Source organism: Oncorhynchus mykiss, chromosome 18, assembly GCF_013265735.2.
Source record: "Oncorhynchus mykiss isolate Arlee chromosome 18, USDA_OmykA_1.1, whole genome shotgun sequence".
Taxonomy (NCBI): Eukaryota; Metazoa; Chordata; class Actinopteri; order Salmoniformes; family Salmonidae; genus Oncorhynchus; species Oncorhynchus mykiss.
In genome coordinates, this window is record NC_048582.1 from 25,477,036 (window position 1) to 25,504,881 (window position 27,846).

Consider the following 27,846-nt stretch of genomic DNA (forward strand, 5'->3'; position numbering starts at 1 on the left):
TGGAATGTTCCAGATTGACTGACCTTCATGTCTTAAAGCAGTGGTTCCCAAATGTTTTATTGTCCCGTACCCCTTCAAACATTAAACCTCCAGCTGCGTACCCTCTCTAGCACAGGCTCAGCGCACTCTCAATTTTTGTTTTTACCAATCATTATAAGCCTGGGAAAAAAACTACACGATACATTTATTAAACTTAAGAATGAGTGTGAGTTTTTGTCACAACCCGGCTCGTGGGATGTGACAAAGAGCTAATATAGGAACACGGCACAAATAATAAAATAACAATAATCAATAATGTTGCTCTTTAGCCATCTTACATATAAAACCTTATTTGTATAAACTTATATATCAAAAATTGTGAATAACTCACCACAGGTTAATGAAAAGGGTGTGCTTGAAAGGATGCACATAACTCTGCAATGTTGGCTTGTATTAGAGAGTCCCAGTCTTAAATCATTTTCCACACAGTCTGTGCCTGTATTTAGTTTTCATGCTAGTGAGGGCCGAGAATCCACTCTCACATAGGTACGTGGTTGCAAAGGGCATCAGTGTCTTAACAGCTAAATTTGCCAAGGCAAGAAACTCTGAGCGCAGCCCTATCCAGAAATCTGTCAGTGGCTTCTGATTAAATTCAATTTTCACAGAACAGCTTGTTGCAGTTTTGATTAGGCTCTCTTGTTCAGATATCGGTAAGTGGACAGGAGGCAGGGCATGAAAGGGATAATGAATCCAGTTGTTTGTATTGTCCGTTTCGGGAAAGTACCCACGTAATTGCGCACCCAGCTCACCCAGGTGCTTCGCTATTTCACATTTGACATTGTCCGTAAGCTTGAGTTCATTTGCACACAAAAAATCATATAATGATGGAAAGACCTGTGTGTTGTCCTTGTTTATGCAGACTGAAAAGAGCTCCAACTTCTTAATCATAGCCTCAATTTTGTCCAGCACATGGAATATAGTTGCAGAGACCCTGTAATCCTAGATTCAGATCAATCAAGTGAGAAAAAACATCACCCAGATAGGCCAGTCGTGTGAGAAACTCGTCATCATGCAAGCGGTCAGACAAGTGAAAATGATGGTCAGTAAAGAAAACTTTAAGCTCGTCTCTCAATTTAAAAAAACGTGTCAATACTTTGCCTCTTGAGAACCAGCGCACATCTGTATGTTGTTAAAGCGTTACAATGGTCGCTGCCCTTATCATTGCACAATGCAGAAAATACACGGGAGCAACTGCTTGCACGCGCATTACCACTCCACTATGTCTTCCTGTCATGGCTTTTGCGCCATCAGTACAGATACAAACACATCAAGACCACCAAAGTCCATTTGATGTCACAAAGCTGTCCAGTACTTTAAAAAATATCCTCTCACGTTGTCCTGGTTTCCAGTGGTTTGCAGTAGAGGATGTCTTCCTTAATTGACCCCCCATAAATGCAACGGACATATACCAGGAGCTGTGCAAGGCCCGCCATGTCTGTTGACTCATCCAGCTGTAACTCATAGAATTCACTGGCTTGTATGCGAAGCAGTTACTGTTTCAAAACATCTCCTGCCATGTCACTGATGCGTCGTGAAACAGTGTTGTTTGATGAAGGCATTGTCTGTATATTTTTTGGGGCCTTTTCCCCCAGCAATGTCCCAGCCATATCCGCCACAGCAGGAACAATTACGTCCTCCACAATAGTATGAGGCTTTCCTGTCCTAGCCACTCAGTAGCTCACCATATAAGACGATTCTAGCCGCTTCTTATTAATGGTATCTGTTGTCTTACCACTCGAAAACCGTCTTTATTCTCGCTCAAAAAAGTCCTGTGGCTTATTTTTCAAATTGTCATGTTTCGTTTCTAAATGTCTGCACAAGAGTGAAAGTTTCCCGCGAGAGAATAACGGTTAAGGTGATTGGATGTTAATTATTTGACTAGGCTACCTGTATTTGTGTCACGTCCTGACCTTAGTTCCTTTTTTATGTCTCTATTTTAGTTTGGTCAGGGCGTGAGTTGGGGTGGGAATTCTATGTTGTGTATTCTAGGTTTTGTGTTTCTGTGTTTGGCCTGGTATGGTTCCCAATCAGAGGCAGCTGTCGATCGTTGTCTCTGATTGAGAACTATACTTAGGCAGTCTGTTTTCCCACTATGTGTGGTGGGTAGTTGTTTTCTGTGTCTGTGTTTTACCATACAGAACTGTTTCGGTTTTCATTTATTTCTCTTGTTCTTTTGTATTCAGTGTTCAGTTATATTTCAATAAAATATGGACACTTACTTTTGGTCCGATCTTTCCTACTCCTCCTCAGAAGAGGAAGAAAACAGTTACAATTTGACGTTGTGTTGTTATTTCGCTGAACACTAGATGGTTTAATTTTATTTTTGGCAGTGAAACGAGGCTACTCAGTTGTGAAAAAAACCACACGCAAATGTATAGCCCATTGGAAAATATAAATATACTGTTTGAAAATGTGAATTACAAATTTTGTAAAAAATATATTTTTAGAATTTTTTTATGTGTTATTATATGTGTTATTTAATTATTTTGATGTCTTCACTACTATTCTACAATGTAGAAAATAGTAAAAAAAATAAGAAAAACACTTAAATAGGTAGGTGTGTCCAAACTTTTGACTGGTACTGTGTGTGTATGTATGCATGTGTGTATACACACACACACACACATTTGTTGAGTTGAGAGAACATCACACCAACATGATGCTGGGCATACATGGCTACTCCTCTTGTGGAGATGAACAACAAGAAGAAGATGGCCATGACCTGTGCCCTGCCTGCCTGCCTAGGTGTTGGCAGCCTGTGAGAGGCCCTCTCTGACCCCTGCATTAACTGCTTCATCCGGCCTGTGAAGGTGAGGGAAGAGCATCTGGCCAGAGTTGAGGACCTGGTTTTCACAGATAATTTACCAGCATCCGGCTTTGTTCACCGGGACCCACCCAGGGCCACCAAAAGAGGGCAAGCCCACGAACCCAATGGCGCCCTGTTCTGCTTGTAGCAAGCCATAGCCCCTGCAGCTGACCCGTTATTTAAGAAGGCCCCTGGAGCTACAGCATTCTGTGTGGCACTGCCACCTTCACCAGGTTTTCTTACGGAGCTTCAGAGATGCTGGGCCGACCTGTGTGCTCTTGCCCACCACGGCAAGGAAAGAAGGACGCTATCTGCCATGTTCGATGCAAAACAACATGGGCTGGACCATATCCCTAAGGTGGAAAAATGCATAGCAGAGCTGATGCTCTCCCCAGATGAAGCCCTGAAGGATGACGCCCGCTGCCCCAGTCATCGATGCAGGGCCACTGATGAACTACTGTCACAGGCCTCCAACACAGCAGGCCAGTTGGAGAATTCTCTCTCAATGCTCATGCTAGCACAGAACACAACAAGATGTTCCAGCTGGAGCACACAGACCTGCACCTCTGCAACCTGAATGATGCATCTCTTCAAGTGTTTGCGTTCATGTCCAGAGAGCTAGGCAGACTGATATCCACCCTAGTTGTGACTCGTCACCAGGTCTGGCTCGCCCAAGCCCCCATGTCCAACAGCTGAGTCAGGCTACGTGGTTGTGGAACCCAGAAACCAGGCATCACAGAGTCATGGGAAGACTGGCGCACGTGAACATTGCTGCTCTCACTCGGCCCAGCCCTACACACCCATGGCCCCACTACCAGCGTAACGCAGTTGGTCGCCAGCCCCAGATGGTGATGCAGCCACCCCCACAAACAGATGCGGGGACAGAAACTGAATGGCGGTGGTTGGCCTTCGGACGATGTACACAGCAGCACCTGACCTACTGGGCATCTCACTCCTCATGTACTGGGCACTTCCAGGTCTCCATGTTAGACAATAAATGTTTGTTTTGTTTGATAAAGTTCCTCTTTATGTCCAAATACCTCCTTTTTGTTCACGAGTTGAGTTCACTATTCCAAATGCACAAGCCGGGGCACTAAGTCCAGACGAAAAGTCAAAAAAGTTCCATTACAGTTTGTAGAAACATGTCAAACGTGTATATAATCAATCTTTAGGATGTTTTTATCATAAATCTTCAATAATATTCCAACCGGACAATTCCATTTGCCTTTAGAAATGAAAGGGAAAAGAGCTCGTGCTCACGGCGGCGCGCGTGACTAAACTAAAGGCTTTCTGCCAGACCCCTGGTTCAAACAGCTCTTATTCGCTCCCCTTTCATAGTAGAAGCCTGAAACAACGTTCCAAAGACTGTTGACATCTAGTGGAAGCCTTAGGAAGTGCAATCTGACAACAGACACAGTATATTGGAATTTTTGCCTGCCGTATGAGTTCTGTTATACTCACAGATATTATTTTAACAGTTTTGGAAACTTTAGAGTGTCTTCTATCCAAATATACTAATTATATGCATATTCTAGCGTCTGGGCCTGAGTAGCGGGCAGTTTACTCTGGGCACCTTATTCATCCAAGCTACTCAATACTGCCCCCCAGTCCCAAAGAAGTTAAGCTACTCCGTTGGCAGCTATCTCAAGCAAATGCCCCGCTTGGTGACACAGTATAGTTCTTGAGTAGTGGAGTGACCTACACAGATCATCCCTTGGAAACAGAGGTAAGATCTCCTAAGGTCCAGTTAACCCTTTTAGTCCTGAGACCTGAGCAAAAATAGGCTTTTCAATGAACAGACTTTAATTTATCTGCATGTCCAGCCCTTACATTTAGCCTCACAATTAAGTGTTTTACCATTTACCTTTCAGGACAACCAGGGCTACAAGTAGAACACAAAACAATTTGACATAAAACAGTTTCATTCATGACTTTTATTGACAAATATCAATAACAAAATAAGATCAGAGAGAGCAAAAATAAGTGCAGAAATGTTTTGCTCACTGGGAAATGAATATCCAACTAATCAATGACTGTGTAGAAATTTGAGTTTGTGATAGAAACGGTGAGCTTATTACAGTATTATAGACACTGTGTCAAGGGACTTCCTATTATCTTCTATGTAGAAGAACTCCTTACCATCTAATGACTCTTGTGTAGCTTGTGAGCGTCATAGAGCAAAACGTGAATGCGCATTGAGCCTACGCAAAAATCAGTCTCCAAGCCTTTAGCCTGTTACATGGGACAATCTATTGTGCATTGGGGCTTTCATCTGGTTGCCTTTGTGCTGCTGGAAAGCAGGGAGATGTAATATTTCTCTTTCTAGCCCGTGTTTGCCCGTCTACCCTACGCCTGCAAAGCGAGTGAGTGGGCGACATGCGCCATTCGTGTCCACCGTTCGTGCCTTCAGTTTGCCCTGGGTTCCTCCTGGGTACATTGGCACCCAAACCCCACCTCTATGTCTAAGGTCAGCGGCAGCTGTGTTGTCGTGCCCTGGAGCTTATGGTTACACTCGCCGCTCTTCCCATTTAGTAGAGCGTCTCCGCCATTTGTGTCCAGCATCAGTCGCATTGACTGAAAACTTTAACGCCTGTGAGCGGAAATGACCCCTGTGTTTTTTGGGCACCTCCCTGCAAGGGAAGGCCCCCTACCTCATTAATGGCCATCTTTGGATAGTGGAGGCTCTTGTATTGCAAAATGTAATATCAAAGTTTACAGGCCGGAAGGTAGAGGTATGGCTACCTCTTTCACACTGTTCTATGGCATTTTCTAATGGAAGATTTGCATTTTGGGAATACTCTTTGGGCTGTTGCGGTGACATTTTCACTGCCACACCGGCAGTCATGAGTCATGTCGGCAGTAAAATTCCATGTCATGAGTCACGGTAATCTCCTCTTATGCACTCTGGACATGCTTTGGTAGTACCCAACTTGCTAACGTCCAAAATTTCTATCCACAAGTATGGGAGAGAACGTATAGCCCTAGGCGATTATTTTGGTTCATTGATTGTGCAAGGATGGCTTAGGTAGCCTACAATTATAGTGAATTTGATTTTGAATAGCATAGTAATAGGGCATTTTTTATATTTTCATAATTAAATTGGGTGACATTACCTTTAGCACTGTGGTGAGATATACAGAATATCTCACCACAGTGCGTTTCCATCTCCTCCTCTCTCTGTTGTTCCTTTTGTAATTTATTTATTTAATATATATATTTTTTTCCCCCTTTTCTCCCCAATTTCATGGTATCCAACTGTTAGTAGTTACTATCTTGTCTCATCGCTACAAGTCCCGTACAGGCTCGGGAGAGACGAAGGTCGAAAGCCATGCGTCCTCCGATACACAACCCAACCAAGCCGCACCAATGTGTCGGAGGAAACACTGTACACCTGGCGACCTGGGCCAATTGTGCGTCGCCCCATGGACCTCCCGGTAGCAGCCAGATCCTGGGCTCGAACCCTGAGTCTCTGGTGGCACAGCTAGCACTGCGATGCAGTGCACTAGACCATTGCGCCACCCGGGAGGCCGTTATTCCTTTTTTGAGCGTGCAGAGAGGTGGTCAACAATTTAGGGAAATATGTTTGAGAGAACGTTACAGTTGATGTTCCAGAACAGATTTCACTTGGTTCCCCATATGAAGTGGATTTAACAAGTGACAATAAAAGATCATAGCTTTCACCTGGTCAGTGTCATGGAAAGAGCAGGTGTTCATAATATTGTATACACTCAGTGTACATTAGTAATACCCAATGATGTACACCTGCCTATACATGTGGATATGTATGTTGTAATACCACACAGATCAGTCACATTATCTCAAAACACTGCCACTACCGACCCGATCACTGCGCACAAGATACAATCACGTGTTGAGGGTAAATGCACATTGACCATGACCAGGCAGGCAAACAAAAGCACAAGATGACAGTGGCGTTAAACAATGGGTTAAAAAAAATAAACAGGATCTGCAATTAACCAATTGATGTAGAATCTGAAGCATCCCTTTAATGCATGTAAGGTGCTGTGGTTGGCATTTAAAAACAATTACTGTATTTTCATAAACATAGGTCATTTTCCAAAATCCATAATGTAGTTTACAAAAGTTCAAATCAGGAAGGCTGGTCTGAATTACCTTTTTACAGTTTGACAACCATCCACTACCAGCTATAATAACCTTAAGGCTCATCATTGGAACTCCTTTCGCCTAGCAAGGGGGTTTCAATGCCATCTGCCCAGCAAAGTGCTACCCGTCATCAGCATTTGGCTCCGAGGAGCATGGTGACATGAAGTGGTTTCTGTGAGAAGAACAGGAGGGGGCGTTTTACCTCAAGTTATCCTAACAGGATATTATGTTATCCTACATTATATTCACTGCATTTTTGGGGGGGGACAAAGCATGTATTGATTAAAGTTCACTAGTTAAAAGATCACATTTCATATCTAGCTAATGATTATGCCCATGGTAAACGCAGATAGGCAACCCAATGCATCAGCCTATTTATTTATAGCCACTATGCTGCATCAGCTGGGCTACAGGTGATAATGCTTATAGCATACCTGAGAAGATGGACCATGCATAGGCTTGGTCCAATCTGACCTCTCCCCGCAAAGCTGTTCTCCCTCAGCATGTCATTCAACAGTTGAAGGCCCTCATCCTCAGACTGAGTCAGGATAACCCAAAGGGGGAGTCAGGTGTGGGTAAGGAGAAGAAAAACTATGCAGTTCTCTGTCCATTATCTCAGATGAAATCACTGAATCAGAGCTACCCAGTATGCACAACGATGTGTCAACAATTTCCTACACCACTACTAATACTGTAACACTTACCACAATACAAAAGGAAATTATAACTACAAATATCACCCAGTTTCTTAGGCACCTTCCTTAAAAAATACAAATGTACTTACCGGTAACAGAACTGGAGGTCTAGACAGAGGGATCTGTAGTCCTTCATACTCCATCTGCTGTTCGTTCATCAGGACGAGGGGGAGTGCCCGATTTGGGTCAGTGTCTCTGACTTTGGCCCCCACATTCGTTTGCCTGAGGGAGTCTGACACAAACTTGTTGTGAACATCCATAAAATGGCCAAATATTCCAAAAGATGAAGCTCTTTGCTCCTGGAACTAACCACACACAACATTGTGTTCAATTGTGTCAGAGAACAAAGAGGGAATAACTGGATTGACAAACTGGCTTAAATCACTGACCCCCGCCATCTTCCAGTCTAGTCAGCAGGGTACAGGTCCTCTTTGCCTTACAGCAGGTGTTCTTGAACAGACTTCTGTCATTGGTTGCTTGGGCAATTCTTCTGCTTTACATTTGTATTGGAGGATTACAACCAACTGAAAAGTGCATACACCGCCACCTACTGTACTGGAGTGTGAGGCCTCCCTATTACTGTACATTATCTAACCATGTGTTTCCCCTTACTGTTCTAGAGTGTGAATTCATTACACTTTGTGACACAAAAAAGGGAAGGGAAAAATGATGAGGAAAAGGGAAGAAAAATTGCCCTACCAACTACCCCTACACCCATTAAAATCTCACCAATATACCACTACTTGCTCCTATCGGATCCTACACCAGGCCAGAAGCCTGGGAGGACAGGACACTATCGTTCAACACACCTTGTAACTCTTCTCTGTTTGGGACCTGACGTTCACATTGTGTTGACACCTACAGTGGTAAGAAAAAGTATGTGAACCCTTTGGAATCATCTGGATTTCTGCATAAATTGGTCATAAAATTTGATCTGATCTTCATCTAAGTCACAACAACAGACAAACACAGTCTGCTTAAACTAATAACACAAATGATTGTATTTTTATTGTCTATATTGAATACATCATTTAAACATTCACAGTGTAGGTTGGAAAAAGTATGTGAACCCCTAGGCTAATGACTTCAGCTAACCTTGAATCCAATCATTGAAACGAGATTGGAGATGTTGGTTAGAGCTGCCCTGCCCTATAAATAAAAAATAAAAAAATTGAGTTTGATATTCAGAAGTAGCATTGCCTGATGTGAACCATGCCTTGGACAAAAGAGATCTCAGAAGGCCCAAGATTAAGAATTGTTGACTTGCAAAAATCTGGAAAGGGTGACAAAAGTATCAGAAAGACAAATTGCCTATAAATGGAGAAAATTCAACACTGTTGCTACTCTCGCTAGGAGTGGCCGTCCTGCAAAGATGACTGCAAGAGCACAGCGCAGAATGCTCAATGAGGTTAATAAGAATCTTAGAATGTCAGCTAAAGACTTAAAGAAATCTCTGGAACATGCTAACATCTCTGTTGAGGAGTCTACAATACGTAAAACACTACACAAGAATGGTGTTTATGGGAGGACACCACAGAAGGAGCCACTGCTGTCCAAACAAACATTGCTGCACGTCTGAAGTTCGCAAAAGAGCATCTGGATGTTCCACAGCGCTACTAGCAAAATATTCTGTGGACAGATTAAACTAAAGTTGAGTTGTTTGGAAGGAACACACAACACTATGGGTGGAGAAAAAAAAGGCACAGCACACCAACATCAAAACTTTATCCCAATTGTAAAGTATGGTGAAGGGGGCATCATGGTTTGGAGCTGCTTTGTTGCCTCAGGGCCCTCAGTTGGCTATAATCAACGGAAAAATGAATTCCCAAGTTTATCAAGACATTTTGCAGGAGAATGTAAGGTTATCTGTCCACCAATTGAATCTCAACAGAAGTTGGATGACGCAACAGGACAACGACCAAAAACACAGAAGTAAATCAACAACAGAATGGCTTCAACAGAAGAAAATACGCCTTCTGGAGCGGCCCATTCCGAGTCCTGATCTCAACCCTACTGAGATTAGAGGTCGACCGGTTAATCGGAATGGCCGATTAATTAGGGCCGATTTCAAGTTTGCATAACAATCGTAAATCGGTATTTATGGACGCAAATTTAGCTGATTTTTAAAAAATATATATATATTTTTTACACCTTTATTTAACTAGGCAAGTCAGTTAAGAACACATTCTTATTTTCAATGACGGCCTAGGAACGGTGGGTTAACTGCCTTGTTCAGGGGCAGAACTACAGATTTTTACCTTGTCAGCTCTGGGATTCAATCTTGCAACCTTACGGTTAACTAGTCCAACGCTCTAACCACCTGCCTCACGAGGAGCCTGCCTGTTACGCGAATGCAGTAGTAGCCAAGGTAAGTTGCTAGCTAGCATTAAACTTATCTTATAAAAAAACAATCAATCAATCATAATCACTAGTTAACTCCACATGGTTGATGATATTACTAGTTTATCTAGCGTGTCCTGCGTTGCATATAATCGATGCAACGCTGGGGGATGATTTAACAAAAGCGCATTTGCGAAAAAAGCACAATTGTTCCACGACTGTACCTAACCATAAACACCAATGTCTTTCTTAAAATCAATACACAGAAGTATATATTTTTAAACCTGCATATTTAGCTAAAAGAAATTCAGGTTAGCAGGCAATATTAACCAGGTGAAATTGTGTCATTTCTCTTGTGTTCATTGCACGCAGAGTCAGGGTATATGCAACAGTTTGGGCAGCCTGGCTCATTGCGAACTAGAATTGCCAGAATTTTACGTAATTATGACATAACATTGAAGGTTGTGCAATGTAACAAAAATATTTAGACTTAGGGATGCCACCCGTTAGATAAAATACCGAACGGTTCCGTATTTCACTGAAATAGTAAACGTTTTATTTTCGAAATGATAGTTTCCGGATTCGACCATATTAATGACCAAAGGCTCGTATTTCTGTGTGTTATTATGTTATAATTAAGTCTGATTTGACAGAGCAGGCTGACTGAGCGATGGTAGGCAGCAGCAGGCTCGTAAGCATTCATTCAAACAGCACTTTCGTGCAATTTGCCAGCAGCTCTTTGCAAGCACAGCGCTGTTTATGACTTCAACCTAAAACCTAAAACCTCTTACCTTGGAATATTGAAGTCTCATGTTAAAAGGAACCACCAACTTTCATATGTTCTCATGTTCTGAGCAAGGAACTCAAACGTTAGCTTTTTTACATGGCACATATTGCACTTTTACTTCTCCAACACTTTGTTTTTGCATTATTTAAACCAAATTGAACATGTTTCATTATTTATTTGAGGCTAAATTGATTTTTATTGATGTATTATATTAAGTTAAATTAAGTGTTAATTCAGTATTGTTGTAATTGTCATTATTACAAATAAATAAATAAAAATCGTCTGATTAATCAGTATCGGCTTTTTTGGTCCTCCAATAATCGGTTTCGGCGTTGAAAAATCATAATCGGTCGACCTCTAGTCGAGATACTGTACAAACAATTATTTTGGCTAAGTAAAACAAAATGATTGTTTTGATATACTGCTCTGCTATCTAAAGTGTAGTCAATGGCTAGCTAAGACAGAGAAAGGGGACATACATTCATAGATGGGCACAAAGGTCTCTGATCTTGCTGGTGAACGGTAGCTGACAGTGCCAGCTAGAGATGATGTGCAGAAGATTCCTGCAGGAATGTGTAGTCTTGCTGAGGTCTTCTCTGTTAATAATTAGCATTTTGAATTGTTATAGTAAATTGAGGTGACTATACTGACAAAACCACCCTATGTCTGAGAGAGAATTACATGGCCATCAAAACGTCACGCCTGGGTAAACCTACACGAAACACAGACCTTATAGGAAGTAGTTCTAAAATCCCAGAGTCAAAAATTAATGAGGAAAAAACGATTGAGACCATAACTGGGTTTTACTGCTAGATTTTATGGGTATTATGACGCGTGTACTGTGCCGGACTATTTGCTAGGTTGCGCTCTGAAGTTGTTTCCATCCGGAATATTAATAAAGGGACACTGTATCTCAACTCCTCCTCCACATTTACTGGATTGGTGGAACAATGCAGAAGAGAAACTCCCCGGACAGTTCTTTTGTTATTCTCGTCAAGACCAGAATGTGGGGGATTTATACGGTTTCACTAGTTTATTTTATGCCTGGCTACGTTAGGTTATCTGTAGGCAGTTGGCGTGTAGCCTACACACACCAGCATTTTTTGTTATTGAATTGTAGGCTACCGGTAATTGCATTTCCCCCCCAAAATCCTGTGTTGTTTTATTGACGTGTGCAGTGATAAATAGCCATACACACTCAAATAAATAACACCACTCAAATGGGTAGCCGTCTACACAAATGGTATTAGCATATTCTTTACAATGAAACAGATTACTTAGATGCAATGCCAAAGAGCGTGAACCACATGCATAATAATAAAAGAAAATTCCCGCATTACCGACTTCACTTGTTACACTGTCAACTGTAGTCTGTTCTCTGCTGTAATGTCTGTCTGCCCATGTGACATTAAACTAAAGTGGCATTTTGTGGTAACTTGACAAGGAATGTCCACGCACGTTTCAATTTGAATTGCATTTACTTGCAACTAGAAAATAAAGGTAGCAGCCATGTACAAACGGTAGAATACTGAGTGCGATATAGCCAATTTAACATGAGAAAGTGTCCCGTTTTACTGCCCTGGGAGATGACATCACAGGAGGGTGAAGGTCACGGTCAATACTAATATCCCAAATAACAATGCTTACATGAATAGTAATACTATACTGCAGTTAAGAACAATTCCGTAGGAATGTTTTGTATAGTGTTCACCGTATAACACATTTGTACAATGACCAGAATAAACAATGTATGCCCAGTTCATTGTTCCATTTGTTTGTAGAGAACATTAAGCTGCTTTTCACTAAAAAGTTAACTGAATCTGAGCATAAAATGGGCCAATCTTTCTCAAACCTTTCCCGTATTTGATAGTGCAGACAGCTGTAGGCCTACCATCCCAAAGCATTACTCCCGCCTATTGCTCAGAGAGGAATAATGTACCTTTCTAAAAGTTTAAAACCCATCCTTTGAAATTATTTTCTATGCACTCTAATTTTCATCTCGCTCATGAAAGCATTTTTTATTGTATTCTGACACCTTCTGGTCAACATGTATATTTCAGCCAATGAGTGAAATAGCATTAATGCCAGCTTCTACACAGCCTATACACATAAAAAACATAATAAAAATAAATGTGATGGTGGTGCCGAGTAGGACGATCACAGATCAGCACTGACAATTAAATACATGCAGAAAATAAAAAATCAATTAGGTCATGGGATAGTTTACCCAAATTACAAAATTACATATTGGTTTCCTTACTCTGTACACCAGGGATTTCCCAAAATTTGGACCGCAACTCAATATTGATATAAAAATAAATTGTGACCCCCACCATGTGGAAAAAAGGGATGTAATCAACAGCCAATGTTTCTTTTTTTTCATTTGGGCTATGACAGTCTATTAGTCAGTTTGACAGTACTTTTGACAGTATTTCCACCTGACAAATCATTCTGACAGTACTTTTGACAGTATTTCAATCTGAAGGAAGTATGCGTGAAGTGAAGTGTCTGAAATGCATCAGAACAGTATTGGGAAGTTCAGAAGATCATCAGGTCGTCAGATCATCCACCCCCCCCCCCCCCCCCCCCCCCGTCTGATTTCGTGGTTCTATGAACCAGTTTCTCCCGCGACCCTAATTTTCAAATGAGGTGACCCCACATTGGGCCACGACCCCTAGTTTGAGAAACATTGCTGAAATAAAACCAAAGCATACCTTGTCCATTGACTGATTACGGGGTAAGGAAACAAATGTGTCATTCTGTAATTTGGGTGAACTATCCCTTTTAACAAAGCAACCTCCTGGACTTTACACTGATGAAAACTGTTAAAATAAAAACAAACAAAGAATTAACTAATCAATCCTTTATTAGTTGCACTATTGGAGAAGCTGAGGGGATAATTCACTTGATACCCACCTCTGTTCAAGCACAGTTAGTTTCATGCTTTGTTAAACGGGGGTGATGGCGCGTTCACCAGATCACACCCACGCAGTTTAGCAGCCGGGCTGAGCTCCCTCCCACTGCCTGTAGTGCCGCCGCCTACAATCGCTATTGCCATGGCAACACATCAGTGACTTGCATTGGCTGGGAGGCCATCACATAGGGCTGAGACTGGGAGGATGGGAGGGAGCTACACGTGTGGGTGTTCAGTGATGAGTTGACCTGATCTCAGGAGAAAATCTGTGTGTGTGAGAAAGAGATGAGAGGCGTAGAGGGAGGAGCGAGAGCAAGGGAGAGTGTGTGTGTGTGTGAGAGATGGAGAGAGAGAGGGCGAAGGAGAGAGAGATGTGAAGTATGAAAAGGACCTGCGTCAGTGTGAGCAGAGTGAGTCATCGGGCAGTTTCAGAATGTTTTATATGACGCTGATGCAAATGCTTTACCCCAGACAGCGGTTCATCATTCCTTTCTTTTTTTAAGAAGAGAAAGTGTTGTGACTGGACCACATTCAGTCTGTCTGTCAGCACTCATTACACCTTAGAAATACCAGTGTAGGTTCTCTGCCATGGAACATTTTAGCTGTCTAGCTGTAAAAAATACATCATAACAAAAAAAATCTAAATGTTATTTTATCACAGGTCATAATAATAATAGATGAATATAAAATATTTGCAAGAATCTGACAACATAGAAAATATAATTGTCCTTCTTTCTGTATCAGACATATATTATATCATGAATGAGAATAACAACCACCATAAAAAATAAAGTTTAATAATGTTTATGTGCTGTATAACAAATAAAATATATTAGTGTTTAAAAAAAAAAAACAGGTGCATATCTACTGTGTAGGCAAGCCTGGACTAACTCGGTGACTATAACAGTGATAAGAATATGAATCAATGTACTATCAACATCTTGACTGTCTATCACACTGCTGGACATGCGTTGATCTGTGAACATTACATGACACTGATTAAACCAAACCAGTACAGAAGACAGGGGAAGTCACCTAGCACAGAACAACAGAACAGACAGTGGGCCCAGAAAGTATGTACTTAGTACTTAAACAGCACTTACAAAAAGTATTGCATTTGTTGCAGTCTTATTGAGCTAGAGAGACTGTTATTACAAAACTGTTGTGACTGCGGTGACCCCGAAAAAGACCAGACTCTAGAGCAAGACAGGTTTACATATTTGGAAACACAACATTAAACAACCATCTGAGAGCTAATTCTAACATACGAACGTCTTGAATTACACATTGGTGGTCACAGCTGAAACACTGCTAGGATCTAAGACTACGAGGCTGTGCAACATGAACATCTTATGATACCAGACACTTTCACTTGTTTTCTCTAACAACAGTTATTCGGTTTTTGCTCTACACACATAAACACTGTATAGAGATTGACACCAACACTACACTGACAAAACCCTGCTTTTTGGGATTAGGCTAATATTATAGTAATACTACAGGCCGAATTGGCCCTGTCGATCCTACAGTGACATATGTATTAAAACACAACATTCTGGAGTGCAACAATATAACAGATAGTGATAGGGAAAGAAATCGGTACAGTTACATATCGGGATATTATTTTTTGACAATATCGCAATATTCTTTTGGCCAATAACGCAATATCATTTTTGTGCTTGTTAGCTGTATATGCGCAAAAACTCCAGTATTTTTCCTTCTATATAGCTTGTTATCCGTCTTTTAAAATGGTGAGCCAACATCCCTTTGGGACTTTTATTCACATTGCTGATCAAAACACCTTTTTTCATGGCTCTCTCGACCCTCTGCAGCAGACATGGTGAACAATGTGTTTGGAACATTGAATCGCAATAGAATTGCAGTATCAAATCACAATACATATCGAATCGCCACCTAGGTATCGTGAGGTCCCTGGCAATTCCCAGCCCTAATAACAGACCAGGGGCCCTACTCAATAAAATGGGTAACTCAATGAATGTTGTGTTGAGGTTCAAATGTGCGTTCTTACAGTACAGGATCATGTGTTTGACAGACTTATCAAGGAAACTCGATTTGATTGACATACTGTAGGCCCCATTCCATGTCTAGACAATCCAGGGGCAGACTGGCCATTTCGGGCAAATGCCAGATGGGCTGCTCAATTTTTTGCCTAGTGGGCCTGTCTAAACAGTTATTTTGTGCATAATTATCATGATCTGGCTAATAATGGGGGCCTCAAGGGAGAAAGAAATAGGCCGGTATGGGGGCCTTGATAGAAATGGGCCGGTGTGGGGGCCTCAAAGTAACAAAACGCCAGGGCTGATCTTTGTTCCCAGTCCGTCCCCGGGCCAACCTATCCCGTAACACTGATCTGAACTCTAACTGGAGTTCTATACACAAAATATTCTGCAGCCTCAGATTAATTTACAGTACCACTCATAAATACATACATTACATACATTAGCAGGAAGCCAAACTATAATTTCTCCTCTACAGATAGCTCTCTCTTTTCACCTCTGGTTAAAACAGAATCCTACTGTATTCTTTACAGTACATCAGTCACCCACCGATCGAACACGACAAGCCAAAAATAGCTTTGGGGGTAAAAAGAATACAATTTTGTTTAATTTAGCCTAATCCACCATCCTGACCGCTGCGCTCCTGTTTCACTTAACTTCATTCAAATTCATGTAGCGAAACAGAGTGTAAGCTCAGGAGATCAGGATGGTGGTACAAGGCTACTATCCCTACCCATCATTCTTAAATAACACCATGTACATCAATCAATAAATACATAAAGACCTATACAGCATGACAGTTATCCTGTGAAAGGACATCCCCCGTTCAGTTTTCCCCGTGACTGAATCTATGCTCTAGTCTTGACGCTTTGGCAAAAAACCTTAGGACAAAATGAAAGAAAATAAATGCTTTTTTTTGAGGCAACGTTGGTTTGTTAAGGCTCTACTGTGGCTGTGCTTGCTTTAGTATCCATTGATTTGACTGAGATAGACGCTTACTGTAAAAAGTGACTGAAGACTAAAACCGGATGGGGAAACAGACGAAGGACGGGAGGCACTATGTGGAATCCTCTGGTTCTGATTTAATGGTCTTCCTGTCAGTGCGGTTGGCCGCTTGATGCGAGGATCCATTTTCTAAGGTAAAACACAAAGAAAATATCTTCAGAATAAAACATGCAATGCGTTTTCTGATCATTTACCTTTTCACTGTAGCTTGAATGCAGGCAGGTGTGTGCATGCAACAGACCATTACTAACGCTCACTCTTTGTAGTGTGTATGTATATTAATACATACGCGACTCAAGAGTGAATGTAAATTTGCCTGAGTGGTGCTGTACCTGTTGCTGGTGCTTTGGCCTCATCTGTGTTATGGTTGTTATGGTAACGTTTGAGCTCATTGGCTAGCTGCTTCCCCAGGGGAAGCTCCCCCTCCGCCACACTCTTACTTGCCACCCGCAAGTTCATTGGTCGCTCGTCTGAAAATACACATAAACACACAGACAAACATAAGGGCATGGATAAACCATTGAGATGCACGCTGCCATACTACACAATCAATTCCAATGGCACTGCTGTTACAGTATCATCCAAGAAGCTGCTTAGTTGATCTAAAAAAATGACATTAACATTCTGTCTCTCAAAATCTTTGCTGTGGGCCCGAGTTTATACGCCACTCGGTGCCAAAAAAATAGATTTTATACTTTTCTTCTCATTCAACTTGAATAAAGTTGCTTTTAATGGCTTATGAAGGAGAGACAGGATGAGAGAGGAGAGAGACAAAGAGAGAGAGAAAGAGAGCGAGAGAGAGAGGGAGATATGAGAGAGAGAGAGAGAGAGAGAGAGAGAGAGAGAGAGAGAAAGAGAGAGAGAGAGACGCCCCTGGGCAGCAACATGGCGGGGGAAGTAAACAGTCGTGGGAGAGTTAATGACAGGTGCAGAGAGGGGATAATTATGGGTAACATGAATATAATGAGCTGTCAGGAGTATGGGCCGTGCGAGAGAGAAAAGGATGAAGGCGGGATGAGTCCCCGAGGATTGGCTAACGGCTTAACACAGCTATGAGTCCGCCTGACTTTGACATGTGTGAAGAAAAAAAAAACAGATACAAAATGATTCCCTGACTTACAAAATAAGATTTGAAGGCTGGAAATGGTGATTCACAGAGCTGTGAATTTGGAGCACGAGGACGGCACTCATGTACGAGCGCACTCCGAAGAGAGACGCAGAAGACGGACAGTACCGTTACCTTGGTGCTCTGTGCTTTTATCTACCGACGTGCCGTTGGTGCCTGGAGCCTCGCTGTGGTACTTCAAAGCCCCTGCAGGTATCCTCCAGTCCAGAGCGTGTAACCTCTCCTGTACTGCGGCATCATGGAGAATCTCCATCTGTCTGGCTAACAGACGGTCCAGCTGCACCTGTTAAAACACAATGCATTTACAGTTCGTTAGCAACTGCTCCTACTCTTGTCAAAAAACATGGCTTCAGAAATGACAGTGTAAAATAAACGTGTCTTCTGTAATGTTTACTTTATTTCAAAAAAAATATATATAACCCCTTTTGCTCCCCAATGCGAGCCAGCCGCACCAATGTGTCAGAGGAAACACTGTTCACCTGACAGCCGAGGTCAGCCTGCAGGCGCCCGTCCCACCACAAGGAGTCGCTAGAGCGCGATGAGCCAAGTAAAGCCCTCCCCTAACCCGGACGACGCTGGGCCAATTGTGCGCCGCCCTATGGGACTCTCTATCACGGCCTGTTGTGATACAGCCCGGGATCGAACCCAGGTCTGTAATGACGCCTCTAGCACTGTGATGCAGTGCCTTAGATGGCTGCACCAATCGGGAGGCCCATGTTTACATTTTATAATCCACTTTTCAGGCATGTTACCTGAAGGTTTCTCCCAACTATCTCCTCTCCTTTGGACTTGGCGCAGGCTAGCTGTTCCCTCAGTATGCCCTGTCTCATGTGGATGGCCTGCAGAGCCTCCTGGATGTCAAAGAGGTTCTCTTCTGTTTTTATTCTTTTAGGAGACGGCTCATCTCTGTCGCCGCAGCGAGACCTAGTGTGGAGAAGAAAATAAATTCAGTTTGTATGCGGAGAAACATTGAAAGATATGGAAAGCTTAGTCTGAACATGACATTAATCATAACTTGCGATCATTTACATAACTTAAAAATGTGTCTGTAAAATTTAACACATTACAGTAATTAGTTACATAGTAATAACCACGAGGAGAAAATGTATTTAGCAAGTAAATAAGTCACCCATGCTTCCCAGCTTCCCTTAGCATCGTTAACTCTAACGAGCAAGGTTGCGTGAGGTGCAGTGGAGGAGAGTGGCCCTTACTTGCTGGTCCTGTAGGTGTATTTGTAGGTGACCTCTCTGGAGATCTGCCTGGCCAGGCCAAACAGCTCGTCTCTACGGGTCAGTAGCACCACGTCTCTCATACACAGCTGGGCTGCTGCTTCGTTCACTGTCAGCTGAAAGACAGAACACAGGCGATAAGTCATGTTGTCAACTACAACCGCTGATACACAACTCTGTCAGTGAACGCTTCCGTTGTAACTTCCACTACTGCCGACCTACTTTTAGACGGCTGAAGCAAAGCATTTTCTTCAGATGATTTACCTTTTGCGGTTTTTCTACCCTTTTTTTGCGGAACTGAGGTTCGTCACTTTATTTTGCCCCGCCACTGAGCAGACTAGCCTAGTACCGCAAAAAGGATCCCATCTCTTATCCCTACCTCATGAAGCGTCAGTTGTTTGCCGTCCCTCCTCTTCGAGTCGAAGCGTCCGTAGATGGCGCTATACTTCCTGACCTCCTCCTCTCTCCTTGGATCATCATCACTCATATCAAAGATGTGGCTAATCATCTTGGCAAGTTTCTTATTGGTCTTCAGCTGCTCTTTGACCTCCGCGGGGTCGCTCTTGGCCAGGGCCGGGGTCATCCGGTCTACACACTCCAGGACAGACTGCAAAGCTGCAGCGTCAAGTGCCTCTAGACCCTCTCGGGGGGACGACGGAGACCCCCGGTCGGACGGAGAGAGGCTCTGTTCGCTGTCGTTGCTGTGACCCGACCAGAAGCGCCCCTCGCTGCCGCTCTGCAGCGGAGACCCCCCTGACACTCTGTCCCTGGCCACATCCAGCTTTCCTGGATCCAGACATGTCGCAGCCATGATTTTGGGCACTTTGACATGGGTCTCGCCACGGGCGCTGCTGTTACCCCCTCGCTCCGCACCGACCGGCGTGGGTGACCCCTCAGGTAACTTATAGACTGGTATACTACACACCGGTACAGATGTCAGGGGCTGATTAAACAACGTTGGATTGGTGACCCAGTCTCGCAGGGATTTCTGGAGCCTCCGGACGTGCAGGGGCTTGCTGGCCATGCCCACCAGAGCCATAATCTCTAGGAACTCCTCCTCCCCGGCCTCACAGAGCTGCTGCACGTCATCTCCTCCCTGCTGGATGAAGGCCTCGTAGTAGTACAACAGGTTGGCCCTCTGGAGGATTCGGTAGAGCTGCAGCTCCCCCAGAGTTCTGGGCAACGCCGCTGCCATGCCTGGGAGAGAGAACACAAGACGGGATGGGCAAGAGGTTCTGCCTGACAAGAGAGTGCTGGTGTATGTGTGTGTGTTTTGGGGAGTGGGGGTGTGTGTGTCTTTGTGTTTGTGTGCGACTGACTGGCTGGCTGACTGACAGAGAGGAAGAGGCACTCCCTCCACTCTGTCTGAGTTTCCTTTGTAAGTTCTGCAGTATTAGGGCTGTAGAAGGAAGAGTGGCGGTTAGCAGTTAGAGTCCTGTTAGTTGCTGATGGGACCACATGCCACAATCCTCCTTTGCAGCATGCGTAGGTGGCCTCTATCTCTCTCACACACATAGGCTCCACTCGCTTTAGCCAAGGGATTGTTAGCTACGCATTTCTTGAAAGTTAGAGGACTATGTCACAAATAATTAGATATTGCTGATTGACCTTTAGTTAGGTGAATAAAATAATTTGATTGTTTATCATCAATGTGATTTCAGAGAGTGTTCGCCAACAACTGCACAACCACCACCTGCTAATTCACTATCCCTCAGTTCAAGACAGGTCTGCACTTGCAGTCCTACAACTACTTGTTGTCAGAACCTCTGGGGAAAAATGCAAAGCAACCTGATAAAACTCAACCTTCCACATAACAGAGAAAAAATCAAGAGGCACACAAGACATCACAGTCACACAGGCGAATCAAGACAATACGAGCATGGAATACTTGCACAAATCAATCGAGCTAAATAGAAAATAAAATAAATTCGTTTCTAAACACACAACGTAAAAAGGTAAACGCAAAATGCAGTAACCCAGCACCAGACTAAATGTAACTCAAAACCGGTCTTGCAAGTAAATCCACATCAGGACGACGAGTAAAAATACCATTGTCGGCAATAATAGAACAGTGCTGCAACATTGTATCAAGGCTACAACTTGTTACATTATTGTCATAGCCCAATAACATCTTCCAACTATGTATTTTAATTGCTACATACCTGGTGAACGTTGAACCACGTTCGTTTCCTTTATCTAGTTGTTTCAATGTATCAACTACAGTATAGCCTGAACTGCCATAAACTGTAACTGAATGAACTGGACAAAAATCGATGGATTCAAAAGACGCTCTTTAATTTCCTAGTAAGCGCGCTCTCTGGCCTGAAAAGTCCTCGCGTTCTTTGACAACGTTTACCTTCCCTCCTTCGCCTCCTTGAATAGAAATAAGATTGTGTTGAACGTCTCTAGACTAGATGAATGTGAGCTGCCTGCTTGCTACCCTACCCCCCTCCTCCTCGGCTATTGCAATTGGGATATTCCGCGGTTGCTACAGTGCTCACTCCCACGCGCCTGCGTGACGCAAATCCTGGCGTGGGCGGACAGGGGCGTGGGAGGCTTCTGCATGGAATACCAAGCACCACATCTCAGCAGTGGCAGAGGCAGGCAGCGCCGGTCAACTGGGACTGTGTGAGTTGAGAGTAGAGTAGACCCTAAAACGCCCTATAGGCTATATGACTGTACAGAAGTGAAACTGTTGACATTTCAGATAGACTAATAAGGATTGTCTCATATCATCAATGATGTAATTAGGTTATTTGATCATTTAATTTCTTGATTTACATGTTTTTTTTACTCCTTCGCTCTTTGGATAAAACATATTAGTATATGCAAATTTATGTTTCTATGCACACATTGATTTGGAGTTTCTTGCCATAACACTTCAGTGTCTCCTTGTGTTTTACCCATCAGAGTACTCTCAGAATTGAGGCAGTAAGTGGGAATATAGGCAGAGAGAGAAGGGGGACTTTGTCCTATGTGTGCATGGGAACCACAAACATTTCTCTAAGGACTTACACACACCCACACAAATCTTTGGCTGGCACCAGCCCCTTGTCCTCCCTTTCCAAATATACTCTCAGACTTGTGCATTGCCCATTTTACTTTGGGCGCGGACTGTCTACAATACACATAATCAACTCACAGAATGAGAAGTTCATTCTGTGTCCTTCACTGTCCTGTGAATATAAACTCATATTTTCACATTATTATCACAAATTATAGAAAGGAGGAAGGCTTGCTCTCTCTAGAGACACAACAGAAAGCTTCCTGCTTACTGTTATATTAACTCAATCTGCTTCTGTATCAATGAGCTATTTCTGGCAAGTAGGCCATGCAGCCACAGCACACAGTACAGCCTTGGGGAGATGATGAGGCTTTGTTTTTATCCTGAAAAATAGATCTAGAACATCTAGAATCTACACACGCTGCTACTGAACAAACTCTCAGCGCACATTTCTTGTACTCATGAGAAAAGAGACTCAGAAGCATGGTACACCTACTAACTACTGTCTATATTTGCAGAGCTACTTTTTTCAGCTGCTAATTCTTTTAATGAAAAAGTATAATTATGAGTATCTATTTACAGTGCTAGGCCACTACTTTAGCTGCTAGGTTTTTATTTTTTTAACAAGAAGATGAATTATCAGGATAATTGAGTAGAGGAGTATATACTGCATTTCCCATCCTTGTGAAGCTATGAGACCAGAGAACAGAGAAAAGAACCGACTAGCTACTATTTACAGTAGTTTACTACGTTATATTTTATGAAGAAGATTAATGATGAGGATAGGTAATTGAGTCAGAGTATGCGGCCCAAATGGCACCCTATTCCCTATATAGCGCACTACTTTTGACCAGAGCCCTATGGGGAATAGGGAATAGGTGGCCATTCGGGACATAGACAGAGTATAGGAGCAGCTGTTGTGTGGTTTTAAAGATGTGTTTTCCATACAGCCAGGCAGGGCGAGGGTAACAGGGAACAGGTAAGTTCAGCCCAGATAGTTTCCAGCAGCACACCCACTCTTTTAATCCTGTCTGTGGATGGCCTTGACCTGTCAGAGCCCACGCATGCACGCACACACACACACACACACACACACACACACACACACACACACACACACCGGATTGGGGGGCCTTACATCAGAGACAGCAGGGCCACACAGACACTCTCCGAATACACCCGGCATTTCTGTCATGCACCCTATTACAGGGTTACATATAGGCTATATATTTTCCATTGAATACGTCCACTTTTAGAGATGAGATAACATATCTTCCATTGAATATGTCCACTTTTAGAGATGAGATAACATATCTTCCATTGAATATGTCCACTTTTAGAGATGAGATAACATATCTTCCATTGAATATGTCCACTTTTAGAGATGAGATAACATATCTTCCATTGAATACGTCCACTTTTAGAGATGAGAGAACATATATATTTTCCATTTGCCTCTGATTGTTTTATCGGTACTGTATTTCAGATTTACATACGTGCTCATTTTAAAAGTGCTCTGAACATTTTCACTGTTGTACCAATTACAAACACATTTCACCGACACGCACGCAAGTGTGCGCTTGTCATCCCCTCGCCTTACCCTGTGATAACAACCTCGCACACAACAAAGGAAGCTTCCTGGTCTCAAAATGGTTAAGATGCAGGACATGAATATAACACATCATTTAGAATAAGATCCATTCAATATTGACAGACATGAACACGTATGGATGTGTTAACACACGATTACATTAGGAAAGTGAATAGCTTACTTTCAATATTTTGTTATTAAGTGAAAAATAACATTTTGTCGGTGAACCCTAAGCAGTGTGTAACGTGTAACCCATTACTTTGTGTGTGTTTCTGTGTTCGATGCCATGAGCATCTTATGTCTTTGTCAACGTGTGTCTGCGAGCTAAGTGTGGGTGGAAGTGTGTATGCGGGCGGCAGAGTGTGCTGTGTGTGTGGGCGGAAGTGTGTGTGTGGGTGTTTTTTGTGTGGGTGGGGATTGTCTGAAAAAAATAATAATAGGTACTACAATCTTAGAAATTATGGGGTAGAATTACTACAAATACCTTCAGGACATTTTTAGATCAATGTTACTATGTTGATTGTGCATCTATAATGTTCATAAATGGAGCAGCTGAAAATTCAGTGAATTTTCCCAGTAAATAGCAATCTGTCTATACAAAACAGATACACCAAACTGGTACCTAATGACGAATACAGAGGCAGGCTAGGAATGATCGACCCACACTCAGGGTCCGTAGTGGGCTTCTCAGAGTCATAATGAAACGAGATTACATTTCTAAACCCCGGGGGATTTACCCATGTGGGTGGGCCTACGATCACGCAGGTTCCAGAGACCCCCCTTATCGCCCACCGCCTAGCCCAGCTAATGTGTGTCAGATTATCTTCCAATGTACTCCCTCACTCACTCACTTATCCCCATCATGACTGGGCTGGCTCATAGGGCAGCAACAAAGGCTCTCCACTTCTGCCAGTCTTCGGACATCTTCCCCACTGTACACCAGCTCTGATGGTGTTGGAGCTCAATCTGCTAACGCAGGGGGGGATATTTCTAACTATCGCCTCATGCAGATGCCAAGTCTAGACTCATAAATGACAGTTTAAATGTATCATTTATTTCAGGGACATTGTATTGTATCCTCAGTCTATCAAAGATAACCCAGTTCCCTTTATAAAAACTAGTAGAAAGTGATGAAACAAACTACACAAACAAGAAAAGGAGTAAAACTAATGTTGGTGTTCTCTTTGAAGCGAAAGCCAGACAATTTTGCATGATTATTGCCGTTAAGTTTTTGATCTCAACCCAACAGGCATGAAAAACAACAGCAGACGCTAGGGATTAGGATCCCCCCTACTCACACGCCCACCCGCAAAAACAAGTCCCTGACTCAATCACAAAACCTCAGCAACTTAGTCTGCCTCACATGTACTTTACAGTACTTATCATATGCACTTAAACCAAAGGGATGGGTCTGTTTCTCGCTCTCTTTCTCTGCACTTGATAAGAAACTGACATACTAATTATATAAGTGCAGAAATGTTTTAAGTCAAAGATCAACTGCTTAGACCTCAATGAACCACTACAGTACTTAGGCCTAAACGGATGTGAAGTCATTCGTCTCTTCCACGCTGCTCTTGCTCCTTGTATCCTATGGCTTTGCTGCCCAACAGGGTATTGGTGGGAGTAACCATGGCTCTGAGCTCCCCTGCTGTGCCTCCTGCAGGCCAAGGCTGGGGCTGCTGTGGGCTGTGGGCTGTACTGATCAGCCCACGGAGAGGCTGGCCCTGTGGGCGTTATGTATGGTTGTATTGACGACGGTAGAGACAAAGGCTCGCACTGTGTCACACAGGGCACTTTTTCCTCACTCTGCAGGACATCCTGGGTCATGCTTAATAGGGCACACAGACACCGTAGCAAAACTGTCTGCAACGGAGAGCAGTGATCTGTGCTCTAATTTGACACATTCAGCTAGTAGGCCTAGACTATCGCTTTCAATCTGTTTTAAAACGTTTTCCACCATCTTAATCCTGTTGACTGTATGAGCGCTCATGTGTAGAACTGCATCAGTTGCGTTGGAAATCAAAAAACAGGCATTTTAAATTTACTAGATGTTGTCAAAAGGTCCTAGGCCTACAATATACACAAAACACATAATACAAATAAACATTTTACTTGCACAGCGCTTTTCGTTAAATAAAATAATCTCAAAACGCATAAAAAGCAAAAGGAAACAAACACCACATTTAAAATTGATGGTAGAGATGGATATTGAATCTCTATTTGGCTTCGGATGAAAGGCTAGGAGTTGAGGCAGTTTGGATTGGAAAGGCAGTGTAGCTTCTGCGGAGGGAGAGGGCATCGATGGTACAGCCAGAGAGAAACCAACACAGTTGGAACGTTCCAATAATCAATTCACTGCCTCTCCGCTATAGCACATGTTGTACTATCCTGGAGTGTTTTTAAAAGATCGCCTAGGCCTACACCATATCACACCTATCATTCCAATGATCAGCATGACTATTGTGTAGCTATTTCATCAGTGCAGCATTATCAGTGTACTGTGTAAATAAAGGATGCTGCAACAGTCCCATGATGCCCTACTGAACATGGCAGCTGTTTGGTCCTATCACGTCCTAGCATGTTGGAGTGTCCACACCACAGGCATAAATAGGACCATTCCATGACTTAACACTTTCAGCAAAGCCATACGTACCCACAAGGCATTGCAGCGGACTAATGTATGTGCGAGTCCGTGTGGTCAAGAGTAAACAAATATTATACTGGTGCTTGCCTCAATAAGATCATTAAAGAACATGAGAATATCATTTTTTATTAGATTTTCAAATGAACTGATTCATAGAGCACTTTCAAATGAACTGATTCATGGGGTACCTTCAAATGAACTGATTCATGGGGTACCTTCAAATGAACTGATTCATGGGGTACCTTCAAATGAACTGATTCATGGGGTACCTTCAAATTAAATTGATTCATGGGGTACCTTCAAATGAACTGATTCATGGAGTACCTTCAAATGAACTGATTCATGGGGTACCTTCAAATGAACTGATTCATGGGGTACCTTCAAATGAACTGATTCATGGGGTACCTTCAAATGAACTGATTCATGGGGTACCTTCAAATGAACTGATTCATGGAGTACCTTCAAATGAACTGATTCATGGGGTACCTTCAAATGAACTGATTCATGGGGTACCTTCAAATGAACTGATTCATGGGGTACCTTCAAATGAACTGATTCATGGGGTACCTTCAAATGAACTGATTCATGGGGTACCTTCAAATGAACTGATTCATGGGGTACCTTCAAATGAACTGATTCATGGGGTAGCTTCAAATGAACTGATTCATGGGGTAGCTTCAAATGAACTGATTCATGGGGTAGCTTCAAATGAACTGATTCATGGGGTAGCTTCAAATTAACTGATTCATGGGGTAGCTTCAAATGAACTGATTCATGGGGTAGCTTCAAATGAACTGATTGATTCATGGGGTAGCTTCAAATAAACTGATTGATTCATGGGGTAGCTTCAAATGAACTGATTCATGGGGTAGCTTCAAATGAACTGATTCATGGGGTAGCTTCAAATGAACTGATTCATGGGGTAGCTTCAAATGAACTGATTGATTCATGGGGTAGCTTCAAATAAACTGATTGATTCATGGGGTAGCTTCAAATGAACTGATTCATAGAGTGCAGCTGATGGAGAAATCTTAAGGTCAAATTTACAAATGATTAATTCCTTAGACAACATAACTATATTGGATAAGACAGCTGCCACGGTCAGTGTTGTCTCTTGAGACTGTTATAGTGTAATAACTATTTAGAGTACACTAATCATGATAATGAATTACATTATTTATTTCTGTGTGTTGAAAACAAAGACGATTTGGGGGAAACAATAAGTCCAATTAATTAAATCTCTTTTCCAACATCAATATTAGCTTATATTTTCTGCCGAGACAAGGGATGTTGCAGATGGCATTGTGGTGTATTTTCAGAAGAAAACACCATTACTGTCCTCCCACGCACTCCCATCAGCAGCAACAGCAAGCACACCCTGACCTCAACCTTCACACAACACGCACGCTTAGGGTTAGTACGTCAATACGGTACACTACTGCCACCAAGTGTCTACTCTTGGGCTTTTAAAAACATGGCGGAATACAGACAGCAAAAATATAATTGAGACACCAGAAAAAGCA

The 27,846-nt window shown here is 42.6% G+C and overlaps 1 protein-coding gene across 2 annotated transcripts; it reads right to left on the reverse strand.

The window, feature by feature from the left end:
• Window positions 1-14,482: 14,482 nt before the first annotated feature.
• On the reverse strand, window positions 14,483-21,616 carry LOC110495911 (NGFI-A-binding protein 1). Of its 2 annotated transcripts, XR_002469488.2 has the most exons (8): window positions 21,247-21,616; window positions 19,464-20,281; window positions 19,067-19,200; window positions 18,608-18,779; window positions 17,970-18,138; window positions 17,062-17,199; window positions 16,724-16,858; window positions 14,483-16,605 (listed from the first exon to the last, which is right to left on the reverse strand). XR_002469488.2 is itself a non-coding variant. In XM_021571431.2 (7 exons), exons 2-7 carry the CDS (start codon window positions 20,277-20,279, stop codon window positions 16,782-16,784), a joined length of 1,506 nt encoding a protein of 501 aa, XP_021427106.1. In that variant the 5' UTR covers window positions 20,280-20,281; window positions 21,247-21,615; the 3' UTR covers window positions 14,483-16,781. The 2 variants fall into 2 exon arrangements, 1 of the variants encoding a protein (XP_021427106.1); XM_021571431.2 differs by having other exon boundaries at window positions 14,483-16,858; window positions 21,247-21,615.
• Window positions 21,617-27,846: the final 6,230 nt, after the last annotated feature.